Source organism: Mobula birostris, chromosome 22 (genome assembly GCF_030028105.1).
Source record: "Mobula birostris isolate sMobBir1 chromosome 22, sMobBir1.hap1, whole genome shotgun sequence".
NCBI classification, from domain to species: domain Eukaryota; kingdom Metazoa; phylum Chordata; class Chondrichthyes; order Myliobatiformes; family Myliobatidae; genus Mobula; species Mobula birostris.
The window spans coordinates 5,979,283-5,996,361 of record NC_092391.1 but is presented as its reverse complement, the minus strand read 5'-3'; the positions used below and the strand labels follow the sequence as shown (position 1 = coordinate 5,996,361).

The 17,079-nt window shown below is 40.9% G+C and overlaps 1 protein-coding gene across 8 annotated transcripts in view; it reads left to right on the top strand.

The window, feature by feature from the left end:
* Positions 1–17,079, top strand: part of LOC140186043 (DENN domain-containing protein 1A-like) — a 630,918-nt gene that overhangs the window by 505,540 nt on the left and 108,299 nt on the right. For all 8 annotated transcript variants that reach the window (XR_011882770.1, XR_011882769.1, XM_072239859.1 and 5 more), the window contains 3 exons: positions 769–859; positions 11,990–12,030; positions 14,933–15,004. Coding sequence is in view for 6 of the 8 variants with exons in the window: in XM_072239859.1 (XP_072095960.1) it covers positions 769–859; positions 11,990–12,030; positions 14,933–15,004 (204 nt within the window). In the remaining 2 variants the exon portion in view is untranslated. The remainder of the gene's footprint in view (positions 1–768; positions 860–11,989; positions 12,031–14,932; positions 15,005–17,079) is intronic.

Genomic DNA, 17,079 nt, shown 5'->3' with positions numbered 1-17,079 from the left:
CTGATCATCCAACTCAGAAGCCTGTACCAGCCTTCCCTCCATACCCCCTGACCCCTTTAGCCACAAGGGCCATATCTAACTCCCTCTTAAGTATAGCCAATGAACTGGCCTCAACTGTTTCCTGTGGCAGAGAATTCCACAGATTCACCACTCTCTGTGTGAAGAAGTTTTTCCTAATCTTGGTCCTAAAAGGCTTCCCCTTTATCCTCAAACTGTGACCCCTCGTTCTGGACTTCCCCAACATCGGGAACAATCTTCCTGCATCTAGCCTGTCCAATCCCTTTAGTAACGTGACAGTGGGTCAGGTTCACAGACACAATATGACCTGCCCAAGGAACTTAAAACTATTGAAATGCACCACCTGTAGTTTATATTTCAATTGTAGCCCATGGCACTCTGAGCCAGTAGGGTTTTTCAGTATGTGTCAGATATCTATTATTTACAATATTGAGATTTCCGTTGATATTAATAGCTGAGCATGGTGAATTAGAGTCTTTCTTTCAGTGAAATGAAATCCCTCAATTTCCTAAATTACTTGTTATTCAACCGTGCACATTGTCTGCAAACAAGTGTAAAATCTGAAACAGTAACGTATTCTTCACTTCTGTCTGACTTGCAGATTCTTTTAATTAGTGCGAGCTCATTAATTGTGTTTTGACAGCACAAAAACTGTATTTCAAATACTCTGCTTCCTTTCACGTCCTGCTTTGAGAGTGTCACTTATATGAACAGTTGTTTCCCGTAAAAAAAAATCATTCTGTTTTCCAGTTCATTGACGGTCGACTGGATTTGCTGAATTCTGGGGAAGGATTTAGTGATGTATTTGAGGAGGAGATAAATAACGGCGAATATGGAGGAGGTAAGACTTTACCTGTTCATTGGGTCAAAGCTGGAGAGGCAATGTGGGACTGAACGTTAAAGGATATTTGACTGCTCATGTTCCTTGATTCATGCAGACTGCATGAAAGCTTACTTTAAAAAAAGCACAAGAGAATATTTATAATAGGCGCTCCTCAATGATGAAGTTCTTAGTTGGTTTAACTTCCCATTTAACACTACAGTTGCTAACTGCATAAGGATGATCTGTCCAATATGTAAAGCCTCAGTCAGCTTGCTATTGTTGAGACCATCTAAGGCACTTTAATTGATATACAGTAGATTCTGGTTAATTGAGACATATCGGGACCAGTACAGTTTGGCCCAACTAAGTGGCTGCCACAATTACTTAAAAGTTTCGTGGAAGTAGTTAAAAAGATATAAAAAAGACAAACTGAGAAATAAATGATGTCCTTAAATGAAATACAGATTAAATTAGAACACCATCAGTAGCACTACAGTACTATTAAACTGTGTATTAGTTCCTAATAGTTATTGACACAGGAATTCATCCAGTGTACACAATAAACAAAGTCAGTGCAGATGCCTGGTGTAGTTAATAGGCTGCTTTCATACAATGCTTTCGATGATTGTATGCTCCAAATCCTAATTTTCATTGTAACATTCAAGATGACTGTCGACACCTTCAAATTCTTTGTAATTTCTAACTTGAAGTAGTGAAATTGTTTCATTTTCACTCCTGGCTGTTTCTGACATAAGAACATAAGAAATCGGAGCAGGAGTAGGCCATCTGGCCTGTTGAGCCTGCTCCGCCATTCAATAAGATCATAGCTGATCTGACCATGAACTCATCTCCACCTACCTACCTTTTCCCCATAACCCTTAATTCCCCTAAATGCGAAAATCTATCCAATCTTGTCTTAGGTACATTTACTGAGGTGGCCTCCACTGCTTCTTTGGGAGGAGAATTTCACAGGTTCACCACTCTTTGGGAAAAGCAGTTCCTCCTCATCTCCAACCTAAATTTACTCCTCTGAATCTTGAGGCCCCCTGGTTGTAGTCTCACCTGCTGGTGGAAACAACTTCCCTGTCTCTATCTTATCTATCCCTTTCATAATTTTATATGTTTCTATAAGGTCTCCTCTCATTCTTCTGAATTCCGGCAAGTACAGACCCAGGCGACTCAATCTCTCCTCATAGTCTAACTCCCTCATCTCTGGAATCAACCTGGTGAACCTCCTCTGCACCACCAAAGCCAGTATCTCCTTCCTCAAGTAAGGAGACCAGAACTGCACACAGTAATCCAGGTGCATCCTCACCAGTACCCTGTATGGTTGCAGCATAACCTCCCTGCTATTAAATTCAATCCCTCTAGCAATGAGGGCCAACATTCTATTTGCCTTCTTGATAGCCTGCTGCATCTGCAAACCAACCTTTTGCAATTTGTTCACAAGCACTTCCAAGTCTTCTACCATTTAAGTAATAATCTGATCTTCCATTTGCCCTTCCAAAGTGGATGACTTCGCATTTACCAACATCTGCCAGACCCTTGCCCACTCATTTAACCTATTTATATCTCTCTGCAGACTGTCCGTATCCTCTGCACAATTTGCTTTTCCACTCAATTTAGTGTCATCAGCAAACTTAGATAGACTACACTCGGTCCTCTCTTCCAGATCATTAATGTATATCATGAACAGATGTGGGCCCAGTACTGACCCCTGCGGCACACTGGTCACAACTGATTGCCAATCAGAGAAACACCCATATAACCCAGCTCTCTGCTTTCTATTGGTTAACGAATCCTCTGTCCGTGCTAGTACATCACCCCCAACTCTATGCATCCTTATCTTATGGATACATCTCGAATGCCTTCTGGAAATCCAAGTAAATAACGTCTATCTGTTCTCCTCTATCCACTGCGCTCATTATATCCTCAAAGAACTCCAGTAAGTTTGTAAAACAGGATCTGCCTTTACTGAGTTCAGGCTGTGTCTGTATGATGGATCCATTTCTTTCCAGATGCCTCGCTATTTCTTCTTTAATGACAGCTTCAAGCATTTCCCCAACTACAGATGTTAAACCAACCAGCCTAAAGTTATCTGCCTTTTGCCTACATCGTCTTTTGAATAGTGACGTGACACTCGCCTTCTTCCAATCCACTCAGACTTGCCCAGAGTCGAGAGAATTTTGGTAAATTATCACCAAAGCCTCAACTGTAACCTCTGCCATTTCTTTCAGTACCCTGGGATGCATTCCATCAGGACCAGGGGACTTATTTATTTTTAAGCGCACAAGTTTGCTCAATACTACCTTTTTAGTGATAGCTATTATATTGAAGTCCTCACCTCCCATCGCATCCCGGCATCTGCAAGCCTGATTGCTTGAAACCACAGTGAGCAAAGCAGCTCTGAATTGTCTTACTGCTTATTTCTCGCCAACTATCAATGCCAAAAATCACTGCTTTTTGAACACAAACACTCATAACTAATGCTATTTAAAAACTTCACTCTCAGCACAGTATTACATCTAATGGCCACAAAAGCGCACATGACTGACATTAGTTAGAACCCGTTTAGTTACAGTCTCTTGTCCTAATTAAGCGGCATTGTGTCCCAAATAAATTAAGGTAATCCAGAAAATTTCTAATGGTTTTTGCTAGTTTTTGTTCTTTAAGAGTTGCTCCAAATAAACAGCTGCCCCAGTTAACTAGAATCCACAAATAAATTATCAGAGAAATCTAAGCCTGTTTGTAAATACAAGGTTATATAAATAGGTTTTGTTGGCGTTTAAAAGTATCAACTAAGTCTGCATCCTTTATAGTTTCAGGTATTGAATACCATAGTTTAGGAGTGTAGTTCACAAAAGCTGACCTGCCAGTTATCTTTTGTGGGAGATTGTTTAAATTTAAGAGACTGGAGAAGAGGGCCTGAGAGCTTCAGCAGGATTATAAAACTGGGGATGGTCTATACCGCAGGTAGAAAAGCAGCTTTGCACAAGCATTATGAGGTTTATTAGTGTTTTCAGATGTATTTTGAGAATGTCCAGTAATTGAATATGCAACACTAAGTTTTGTTCACACCAAGAACCCAACAGGAATAGGCTTGTTCTTCCCATCATTCAGATAAAGTGTGCTATCTTTTACAATGTAGGCACAGGCCATCACCAAGTTCAAGTTCAAGTTTATAGTTATCTAACTGTACATATATGTAGCCAAATGAAACAACGTTCTTCTGGATCACCATGCACCCACAAAACATGTATCACACGCAGCATATAAACCAAAATATTATCATAAATAAGTTAATAAAATATAATTCAAAATGCATGTAGTGCTTAACTCAGGTAAACAGTAAACAATGCAGTGAAAAGCTCACTGCCCTGGTGATGAGACCTTGGTGGTGGCAGGGTATTCATTAGTCTCACAGCCTGAGGGAAGAAGCTGTTACCCAATCTGCAGACCTAGTCTTGATGCTCCTGTACCTCTTCCCTGACAGTAGTGGGTCAAAGAGATTGTGGGATGGGTGGTAGGGATCCTCAACAATGCTTCAGGCCCTTCGTATACAACACTCCCGGTAAATGTCGCAAATAGGGGGAAGGGAGACTCAGGAGAGAGAGAAGTTATGAACGCCTGACTAATGGACACTCCTACACACGAGCAAGTTCCCATGATATTATTTGAGAATGTCACATAGATGAACAGTTGTATATTATTCGATCCAATTAGATTCACCATTTTATTTATTTATTTATTTATTGATTGATTGATTGATTGATTGGGGTGCATTGTGGAGTGAGCTTTTCTGGCCCTTTGAGCCACGCCGTCCACCAATCCCCTGATTTAACGCTCCCTTAATCACAGGACAATTTACAATACTTTATACTTTATTGTTGCCAGACAATTGATACTAGAACGTACAATCATCACAGCGATTTTTGATTCTGCACTTCCCACTCCCTGGATTACAAATCGAATTAACCAATTAACCTACAGACTGGTACATCTTTGGACTGGTGGAAGGAAACTGGAGCACCCGGAGGAAACCCACGTGGTCATGGGGAGAAGTTACAAACTGCTTACAGGAGGCAGTGGGGGCTGAACCCAGGTTGCTAGTACTGTAAAGCGTTGTGCTAACCACTACACTACTATGCCACCTTTGAATATCATTGTATTCAAAGGTCTGACATTCTACAAATGACAAAGTTAGTTTCATCTCTCTTTTCGTTTTTAGTAATTGTTCTTTTATCTCAGTCTTACATGTTTTTGATGCCATTCAGTACAAAACTGAAGAGATATGGTTGCCATGTTGGTTGTCTGTCATACCTGATGCTGACGGGAGACCTGTGCGGGAGCGTTTTTAAAGTGGAAAAGCAATTACACAGTTCCACTCTCTCAACCTGGAATGTCCAGGTCCAGTAGTAAGAGTAGTCATCACAAACTGAGATTTTCCTTGGTTGCAATGGATGACCATGACTTCTTCTGTGCCTTGTCATGCCCCTCGCTCTCCACGAAGTGTTGCAGAACTGCCTTCCTGGCCATTGGATCTCACTGTAGATCTTATTCACCCTGCCCACCAGAGCTGACTTCGCATGCTAGGACAGGCGTATCCCTGTCTCACCGGGGTGTGAGGCCTGCCAGCTATCCTCACCTGGTTCAGCCCTCCTGTCAAACCGGTGGTGCCAGGGTGTGGCTACTGTTGCTTGCAAACAGCTACAGGTGGGAGCTAAGTGTCTGGTGGAGCCTAACGGTGAATGAGCTGCCCCAAAATGGACACACCAAGTCCCTTCAATAGCGGTGCTACCCCTCCATGGACACCCCATACATACGGTTCCCATATCAAGTGATTTAGTGTATTTTCCAGTTTACAGACAAAATCAATGTTAAAAACATCAGTAAAAGCAGAACCTGTAGAAAAACAATTATGAGATTTATTAGTTTTAGTTATTAGTTTTTTCACAAACATACTGAGAACATCCAGTAATTGAATATGCATCACCAGTTTTGTTTCACACCAAGAATACATCAGGAGTAGGCCACTCTGCACCTCAAGCTTGCCCTTATGGTTATTATATCTGATCTGTTTCATGTCTCATCTCTTCTCTGTCACTTCCCAGAGCCTCCTATTCCAGAACTTAACAAAAAGTCTGCTTCCTTTGCAAAAGCCTGCAAAGATCTAGTCATAACAACCTTCTGAGGGCGAGAATTCCACGTTTGCCACCATCCTGTCATTTCCTCCTCCTTATATTTCCTGTAGTGTAGTGGTTAGTGTGACGCTATTACAGCCCGGGGTGTTCCGGAGTTCAGAGTTCAGTTCCAGGGCGGTCTGCACGGAGTTTGTATGTTCTCCCCACAAATCGCTTCGGTTCCCTCGGGTGCTCTGGTTTCCTCCCACATTCCAAAGACATACTGTTAGTAGGTTAATCGGCCATTGTAAATAGTCCTGTGATTAGGCTAGAGTTAAATCTGGGGTTGCTGAACGGTGCGGCTCGTTGGGCCTGTTCTGCACTGTATCTCTAAAATAAAATAAAATATTTATTTCAGTTAGATCAGCAACAATTAATAAGCTTCACTAACCCCCTCAAACTAGGACCAGCAATTAGACTTCGATAGTTTCCAGTTTATTACAGAGAATACCACTGTCCTCTCCACTCACTGAAAGTGATTTCTAACTTTTTCTTAGAGCATAGACCATATAACACTACAGCACAGTACAAGCTGTCTGGCCCATGATGTTGTGCTGACCTTTTAACCTACTCTAAGATCAATCTAAACCTTCCCTTCTACATAGCCCTCCATTTTTTTTATCATCTCTGTGGCTACCTAAGTTTCTTAAATGCTCTTAATGTATCTGCCTCAACCACTACACCTGGCAGGGCATTCCACGCACTCACCATTCTCTGTGTAAATACTTACCTCTGATATCCCCGCTATACTTTCCTCCAGTCACCTTCAAACTGTACCCCCTCATGTTAGCCATTTCCACCCTGGGAAAACTCTCTGGCTGTCCACCCTATCTATACCTCTTATCTTGTACACCTCTATCAAGTCACCTCTCATCCTTCTTCACCTCAAAGAGAAAATCCCTTCCTCACTCAACCTATCCTCTTAACACATGCTCTCTAATCCAGGCAGCGTCCTAGTAAATCTCCTTTGCATCCTCTCTAAAACTTAAACTTTCTTCCTACAATGAGGTGACCAGAACTAAAACACAGTATCCAAGTGTGACCTGCTCAGAGTTTTCTTGACCTGAAATATTGACCCAGTTTCACTCTCCACGGATGTTACCTGCCCTGCTGAGTGTTTCAAAAACAGTTTGTTTTTATTTCAGATTGTAACATTTGCACTTGTTTCTACTTTTTAGTTTTGCTGAATACAGCACTAAAGAATTGTGGACATGTGGGGTTTTGGGAAAAATTATGCTTCTGAAGTTTGCTGTAAAACACTTTAATTACAATTGGTTCACAATCTTAAAGGTAAATTTAAAATTGGTCATATGAAACAAATAGAAATAAATACATTCATCTTCGTATACGCTGCAGCAAGTTTAATACATAAGACCAGAAAACATAGGAGCATAATTAGGCCAGTCAGCCCATCATCATGGTTGATGTAATATCCCTCTCAACCCCATTCTCTTGCCTTCTGCTCATAACCTTTGATGTTCTTAAAGCCAACCTCTGCTTCAGCTGTACCAATTCCTTGGCCTCCAAGAGCTGTCTGTGGCAAAGAACTCCACAGATTCACCACCTTCTGGCTAAAGAAATTCCTCCTCATCTCTGTACTAAAGGATATCCTTCTATTCTGAGGCTCTTCCCTCTGGTCCTACACTCTCCTATTATTGAAAACATCCTCTCCATGTCCACTGTATCTAGGCGTTTCAATATTCAATGCGCTTCAGTGAAATCCCCTTCAAATATGAGCCTTCCAGTTTCCTCAGCCCTAAAGACCCGTTTGAAAATAGCATAGGAGTGCATTTCATTTCAAAGCTCTTAAAGGCAGATGATTTTATGGCACTTTATCATTCAGAAAGTCAGGATATTGATTTATAATTCAACTAAAGTTAGAATTTGTTTACAGGCTAAAAAAACCCTTGCACTGGAATTTTGAGAGTTTGTTTATTACCTTAGAGCAAGATGAGTTACTTTTTCTGTTTTATAAAGCAGCCTGAGCTCAATTATGTCAGTTCTGATGAAATTTACCCACAAGCATCTTCACACTGCTCCATCTGACCCTTCAAAGCAGACTGCATATCTAGATATGTAACTTGAATTGCACCTTTGTAACCTCAGTGTCAATTATTTTAATTATTTAACAAAAGAAGGTCATATATGCACCTTGCTAAAAATAAAAACCCAGATCATTCTGGTCTTACTGTTTTACATTAGGGTTCTGATTGTTTTCACTTTGTAATTTTTAAAAATTTATTAATTGAGATACAACCTGGAATAAGAGCTTCAGGTCCTTGGAACCATGTCGTCCAGCAGTCCCCCAATTAATCCCTAGCCTAATCCCATGACAATTTACAATGAGCAGTTGATCTCCCTACAGGCATGCTTTTGGACTGTGGGAGGAAACTGAGCACTTGGAGGAAAACCACACAGCTGCAGAGAGAACGTACAGTCTCCTTACAGGCAATGGCAGGAATTGAACCCAGATCACTGATACTGTAAAGCATTGTGCTAACCACTACCTACTGTCCCGCCACAGTTAATCCTAACTTTAATCCTAACATTCTATGATGCTTTAGTCCTCAGCATATACGAAGGGTGATTGATAAGTTCGTGGCCTAAGGTAGAAGGAATCAATTTTAGAAAGCCTAGAACATTTATTTTACAACATAGTCCCCTCCTACATTTACACACTTAGTCCAGCAGTCGTGGAGCTTACGGATTCCTTCTTTGTAGAAGTCAGCGTTTTGGACCTCCAGAAAGTGATCCACAGCAGGGGTGATTGATACGTTTGTGGCCCAAGGTAGAAGGAGATGAGTTATTAACTTCAAACTTTCTGCATAATCACTCAAAGAGTTGAACTGCACTTGCATGTAATGAGAGCTGCATAACTCATCTCCTTCTACCTTAGGCCACGTTCTTATCAATCAACCCTGCTGTGGACCACTTTCTGGAGGTCCAAGACGCCAACTTCTACAAAGAAGGGATACGTATGCTCCACGGCCGCTGGACTAAGTGTGTAAATGTAGGAGAGGACTATGCTGAAAAATAAATGTGCTAGGTTTTCTAAAATTGACTGCTTCTACCTTAGGCCACGTACTTATCAATCACCCCTCGTACTTTTCCCTCAGTGATATTCTTGCTGTATTTCATTATTATTTGTAAGTCTGAAGGTGTATTATAGTAAAGTTACCCAATGTTGAAATCTCAGTACATGTTCAGTGGTAACTCTAGCTATCACACAACCAAGCTTCACGTGTGCTAACGAGGAAGGACACTGCAGAGAGAAGAAAAATTGATGATAGAAGGGTGAATGAAAAGGCTACATAAAGACAAGAGAAAAGAAATTACAAATAGACTTGAGCTTAGGTTCATATTAGGGTCAACAAAATTAAAATAACTGGGAGAAAAAGAGACGAGAACTGAATATTTTTAAAAGGGAAAAAATGAAAGCTTAACGTTCAAAGAGCAGAATAAAGAATGAGATGGCACATAGCATGTGAAAGAACAAAATCTATGATCAAAATGTAGGAGATTTAATGATTTATTCCACATTTTAAAATTATAAATTCTATATGACGACTATATTGAATTTCAATATTCACTTAGTTCACAGCATCCTGTCAGAATTGTATCTAAATGGGGCGTAAGGTGCATCTGACACCTAGGCTACATGCATGCATCTAAAATTTTTAAGCCCTGTATTGCAGGAGTCATTCTTGTCACAGAGAGGAATATTGTTCTTGGGCATGAATATTATTCCGTAATAATCCTCCTGATTAGGAAAAAAAGATAAACACAAAAAGAGAAGCAGGAAAGAAGACGATCTAATGATAATGTTTGTGAAAGATGTGGTGAGTGCACGATAACATTGGGCCATTGATCTGAAGGTAATGAGGTTCAAATTCTTCCACAGCAGCTGGGGAATTTAAAATTCAGTTAATGAAAATGAGCATGGTCTCAAAAGCAAGCATCAATAATGACAACTATGAAACCACTGGATTGTCTTTAAAAGAAGCATTTTGTTCGTTTATATCTTTCAGGAAAGGGAATGCGCTCAGTGGCCACTTTATTAGGTACCTCCTGTCGCTAATAAAGTGACCACTGAGTTTACTTTCGTGGTCTTCTGTTGCTGTAGCCCATCCACTTCAAGGATTGGCAGGTTGTGTGTTCAGGGATGATCTTCTGCACACCGCTGTTGTAAATCACGGTTACTGTCACCTTCCTATCAACTGGAACCAGTCCGGCCATTCTCCTCTAACCTCTCTCATTGACAAGGTGTTTTCTCCCACAGAACTGCTATTCACTGGGTGTTTTTTGTTTCTCGCACTCGTCTCTGTAAACTCTAAAGACTGTTCTGTGTGAAAATCCCAGGAGATCAGCAGTTACTGAGATGCTCAAGTCACCCTGTCTGGCACCAACAATCATTCCACAGTCAAAGTCACTTTGATCACATTTCTGCTCCATTCTGATGTTTGGTCTGAACAACAACTGAACCTCTTGACCACGTCTGCGTGCTTTTATACATTGGGTTGCTACCACATGATGGGCTGATCAGATATTTGCATGAACCAACAGGTGTACCTAATAAAGTGGTCATGGAGTGTAGAACATAGAAATGACAACACATTACAGGCCCTTCAGCCCACAATGTTGTGCTAACTTTATAACCTATTTTAAGATCAATCTGACCCTTTCCTCCTACGTAGCCATCCATTTTTCTATCATCCATGTGCTATATTGCTATATCTGCCAAACCTGCCCTGTCTGGTCTATTAGTGACTGCAAGCCCCAAGCAATGCGGATGAATGTTAACTGCCCCTTGAAATGCCACAGCAAGCCACACGATCCAAGGAGTAAATCAAGGACCTTGCCACAACCGAATTAAAAACTCACAAGCTAGAAGGCACATTGGCCGTTTGTCTTTTGCACGCTGATTGTTTGTCAGTGGTTGTTATTTATAGTTTTTCATAAGTTCCATTGTATTTCTTTAGTTTTCTCTAAATGCTCGCAAGAAAATGAATCTCAAGGTAATATATGGTGACATATATGTACCTTGATAATACATTTACTTCGACTGTGGCTAATTTCACAATAACAGGTGGATGTTTGAGGAGCAGGAGTATAAAGGAAAGAGGTCGGAGTTCGGAGTTCAATTCCATCTGTGAGAAATTTGTACGTTCTCCTCATGAACCGTGTGGTTGATCCACTTTCCTCCCACATTTCAAAGACATACTGGTTAGTTGATTAACTGGTCATTGTAAAGTGCCTGTGATGCGGCTAGGGTTAAATAGGTGGGTTGCTGGGTGGTGTGGCTCGTTAGGCTGGAAAGGCCTGTTCCGGACTATATCTCTAAATAAAAATAAAGAAAAGGAACAAAGAGGATTGGGAACAGGTTCAAGCGAGTTGATAATTTATGTTTCTTTTTTTTATTTTAAAAAACATTTCTTGTTGCATCAGTGTCAGTGGGTCCAAATCTGCATCTCACTATCCGAACTATGAGGGCACCTTCACAAAAGGTGAAGCTAGAAGATGCAGGAATTCCATCTTGCCTTTTATTTAAAGATTCCCTTTATGTGTCACATGTACATCGAAACATCGAACCATAGAGTGAGTCCAAAGATGTGCTGGGGGAAGGATGCAAGTGTCGCTGTGACTCTGGTGGCAACATAGCATAGGGTTACTGAGCTGTGGGCATGCTATGTTGCCACCAGAGTCACAGCGACACTTGCATCCTTACTCCAGCACATCTTTGGACTCACTCTATGGTTCGATGTTTCGATGTACATGTGACACATAAAGGGAATCTTTAAATAAAAGGCAAGATGGAATTCCTGCATCTTCTAGCTTGACTGAGTTGTATCCAACAGACACTTCGATATAAATTGAATGAACTTCAAGAAGATACATTAGAACATTTGACTGAAATGTTGTTCATTATGTGGGTCGATTTTCAAGTAAGACACCTTTCTGCTTTATGTAGGAAGCTACAAATCCTATCATCAGTGGCTGTTCACAGTGAAGGTGAGTAGGATCACTTATTTCCTTTCCAAATGGAATGCTCATAAAAGCCTCCTGAAATACTTGAATGAATTTTAAAAAACTAAAAGTTAAATTAACTTCAATGTCCATGAAATGCTTCAGCTTTTGTTTTACAAGCATTCTTTAAAATTCTGAATATTAATTATACTTTACTTTTTATCATGGGATGGTGCATTCTAGAATTCAACATTATCTGTATATGGGCTTGGCTATTTTAATCCGATTACGTAGCTCATTATTGTTGTAGATTTTCCTAAGTCTGTATCATAGAGTCATAGAACACCACAGCATACAACGGGACTTTCAATCCATCTAGTCCCTGCCGAGCCATTAATTTGCCTCGTCCCATTGACCTGTGCCTGGACCATACCCTCCGTACCCCTCCCATACATGTATCGATGTACATGTATAAATTTATCTTAAATATCGAAATCAGACCTGCATGTATCACTTCTACTGGAAGCTCGTTCCTCACTCTTACCATCCTCTGAGTGAAGAAATTCTCCCTCATGGTCCCCTTAAACATTTCTCCTTTCACCCTTTTTCATCTGTTTCTAACCTCCCCTCATTCTTCTACATTCTAGAAAATAAGGGGAACGTCAACTCAGACCATGAAAGGCCTGCGTCGGGCATTTTCATGCCTTACAAGGCGCAGATTGGAAGTCTGTGTGGGGCGCCACTCCTTGCACAGACACTAGAGCAATGTGTGATTGAGTGCCTTTCTCAAGGACACAAACACGCTGCCACAGCTGAGGCTCGAACTAGCGACCTTCAGATCACAAGACGAACGCCTTAACCACTTGGCCACGTGCCCAACACGAATAAAGTTCTAAACTATTCAAACTTTCCCCACAGTTCAGGTCCTCAACTCCTGGCAACATCCTTGTAAATCTTCTCTGTACTCTTTCAATCGTATTGACGTAAGATTGTAGGCAGGTGACCAAAAGTGCACACAGTGCTCCAAATTAGGCCTCACCAATGTGTTGTTCAGCTTCAACATGACATCCCATCTCCTGTACTTAGTGCTTTGATTTATTTAAGCCAGTGTGCTAAAAGTTTTCTTTACAATCCTATCAATCTGTCGCACACTTTCAAGGAAATATGAATCTGTATTCCCAGATCCTGCTGTTCTACGACACTCCTCAGTGTCCTACCATTCGCAGTGTCAGTCCTACCCTGGATTGTCCTCCCAAAGGCGACACTCACACTTGTCTGAATTAAATTCCAGCTGTCATTTTTCAGCCCATTCTTCCACCTGGTCCAGATCCTGTTGCAAGCTTTGATAGTTTACCTTGCTGTCCACTACACCCCTAACCTTGGTGTCTCTATCATTTGCTTTCTTAAGCTGGTTGCTAGAAAGTACATTTGCAGGTAGCTTAGTGAAATAAACAGAACAGTCTTTCTGAACTCGTGCCTCTGCTCTGTGGCGTAGATTTGGTTGGGTGCTTGGTGGTGGGGGGTTGAGCGGTAGAGGGTTGGTCAGGAATAGCTGATAGAAGTTGCTTTATTCCCTGTGGCGTAGGAGATCAAGGGGGATGATCTAATAGAGACATATAAGATCAGGAGGGGCATTGATTGGATGAAAGCTCGTTATCTTTTTACCAAGGAGGAGGCTACAAAAACCTAGAGCGCATTAGTTTAAGGTCAGAGCCAAGAGTTTTTTTTTGGTGTGTGCCTGCGTGCGTGCGAGTCTGTGCATCTGTGCGTCTGCGTGTGCGTACGTGCATGCGTGATGTCTTTTTCATGGCTTTTACAGGGCACGGAGCGAGGGAGAGACTATGTGGCGTGCCACTCCTCACACAGACATTTTCGCAGTATTTTTCCCTTTATTTTACGAGGTCGAGTTGCGATCTCGACACTCAACCCGGCACGGGTGGAAAGCGTACTCAGGAGCGAACCCGACTGGTTTTGAACCCGGGAACCTCCACTCCCTGGGTCTGGTGCCGATGTCATTGCGCCACCAGCCAGCCCAGAGCCAAGAGATTTGAAAGAAAATCAGGGGCAGCTTCTTCACACAAAGGGTGGTGCATATTTGGAAAGAGATGCCAGAAACAGTGGTTTTGTGGACACATTAGCATCATTTAAAGCCATCAGGGTAACTACACAGATTGAAAGGTTTAGCGGCCTGTTGCCGAAATGAGTGCTGATGAGACCAGCTCTCTGAGCAACACAGTCAGTATGGAAGCATTGAGCCGAAGGGCCTGTTTCCCTGCTGTCTGGCTCTCTGACTCTAAAAAATGAGAAATGCCTGCAGATGGAGGAATTTAAGGTGGGGGGTTATATGGGAGGCAGGGTTTGAAGGTCGGCACAACATTGTGGGCCGAAGGGCCTGTACTGTGCTGTACTATTCTATGTTCTGTGTTCTATATATCTGGTTGAAGACACTTTATTTGAATTTTAATAATGACTGGTTCTGATGATAACACTTTGATCTGAAACATTATCACTGTTTCTCTCTCCATGGATGCTGCCTGACCTCCTGAATATTTTTAGCATTTTCTGTTTTTTTATTTTAGAATTCAACATTTTCCTTATATTTTCAGCTTTTCCTGATTGTCTCCTGTATTACTATTTTAGTAAGATTTGTAAGATTATATTTACTCAGATTTGATACATCTTAAGCCTAATGATAAATTAGCAGTTTCACAGTTTTTGAAATGTATGCAGTTTTGTATGCAATTTTGCCTACAAATTATGTCTGAGTATGTATCAATTAGTCCCGGGATATATCATCATTCAAATCTCTAGGTATTACAGGAAAATCACCATTTAAAAAAGAGTCTGTGATTCTCTCTCTGAAATATTGTGAGAATGTTTTTGCAATATGATGCTTTAGCTATTTACTTGCAGAATGCAAATTATTTAAACATTAATCTATTAACAGAAAGGAAGTGGGGCCCTCATAAATACAATGAAGACAAAGGCGAACCCCGCAATGAAAACAGTGTACAAGTTTGTAAGTGGATGGTTTTAAGATGTTACAAATTTTGTTAATTTATGAAAATCATAGGGGAATGTATATTTCAATGAAATATATCATAATGAAATATCTGTCTGCAGCATTTGCACAGTTATATGTTACTGAAGAGTACAGAATTGAATAGCAGTATCTTCAAAGATCAGAGTCAGGTTTAATATCACTGACATTTCAAATTCAACTTTACTGTCATCTGACTGTACATATATACAACCAAATGAAACAGCATTCCTCCAGACTGCAGTGCACTCCCAAAACATACGTACATCACACACAGCACATAAAGCAAAACAAAATCTTACCACAAATATGTCGTGAAATAAGCTGTTTTGCAATAGCAGTACAGAACAAGACATAAAAACCTATAAATTACAATTAGAAATATATATTAAAATAATTAAATTAAGTAAGTAGTGCTAACAGAGAGAAAATTGTGAGATAGTGTTCATTGTTTTGTTCACTGTTCATTCTGAAATCTAACGGCAGAGGGGAAGAAGCTTTTCCTAAAACATTGAGAGAGTGTTTTCAGGCTCCTGTACCTCCTCTCCGACATGAGAAGATGGCATGTCCTCGGTGATGGAGGTCATTAATGATGGATGCCGCCTTTTTAAGGCATTGCCTTTTGCAGGTGTTCTTGATGCTGGGGAGGTGAGTGCCCATGATAAAGCTGGCTGAGTTTGCCACCTTCTGCAGCTTTTCCCAATTCAGTGCGGTGGACCCTCCATAACAAATGGTGATGCAGCCAGTTAGAATGCTCGCCATGCTGATACATCTGTAAAAATTTGCTAGAGTCACCTGCAAGTCGGCTATGACTCCTTTCTCATTACAAGGAAAATCAGTTTAATTGGTTTCAGAAAGTTTATTTGTTACGAGCTCCCATGTCTCAGGGTTTTTCTCCTTTCCAAAGCCTGCATGAGTAACGCCCTCCATTTTCCAGTGTTTCTTTTAGTAGAGGAGTCTAGGACCAAAGGGCACAGCCTCAGAATATAAGGATATCCTTTTAGAACAGAAATGGAAAGGAACTTCCTTAGCCAAAAGCTGGTGAATCTGTAGAATTTATTGTCACAGGTGGCTGCGGAGGCCAAGTTGTTCGGTATATTTAAAGTGGAGGTTGATAGGTTCTTGATTAGTAAGAATTTCAAAGGTTACAAGGAGAAGGCAAGGAGAATCGAGTATAGAGGGAAAATAAATCAATTGTGATCAAATGGCAGAGCAGACTCAATGGGCTGAATGGGCTAATCTGCTGCTCTGTTTTATGGTGAATGGTCTTTTTTTAGAAGCAACTAATAATTTATGTTATATGCAGACATCTAATATAATCATGAAAGATTTTGATTGGGTGAGTGAGAAAGAAAATTTTCCCTGACAGAGGAACCAGTGACGAGGGATCATTCAATTTAACGGAGAGGAGAAAGGCTGACAAAATCTGCGTCTGGTGTTGATGGAGTTGAGACCACTGCACGTTTAAAAGAGAAAGAGCCGATAAATGTTTGAAGCAAAGAGTACATTGTTCTAGCAAATGGCCGATACAAACACAATAGGCCAAACAAACTTTATGAGTGTTCAGTGAAGCTGGTTTGGTACCAAAATTGGTGTCTCCTGGGTGGACAACCGGGGAAGATATAACAAGGTTTCTTCCAGGATTTCCCAGAAGAGATCTCATGAGCCCACTGGGACTGATAATCCAGGTGACCTTCGAAGCTGACAAAGGAGTGATGCCAGTGAAAACAAGATGTAAAAGATCTCCAGGGGCCGCGACTGACCTTGTTTACAAACTTCTCTGCTGAATCTAGTTAAGTCACTGCTCCAAGTGATCCAGATTATTAGAGAATATAAAAAAGGAAGACAATGTCAGAAGTAATAAGCCCCTGGAAACCACAGTGTAAGCTTACAATGCACCAAAAATGTTTATCATTAGGTAGTTGAGAATCATTATAAAGAAAACTGTGGACCCTACTGGGCCATTTGCATTGTGAATTTTCTACAGTACATTTCTCCTTCAGTATCCAGTTATACCTCGACATGCTTACGGCTTTTCATTCTGGTGCATTCTA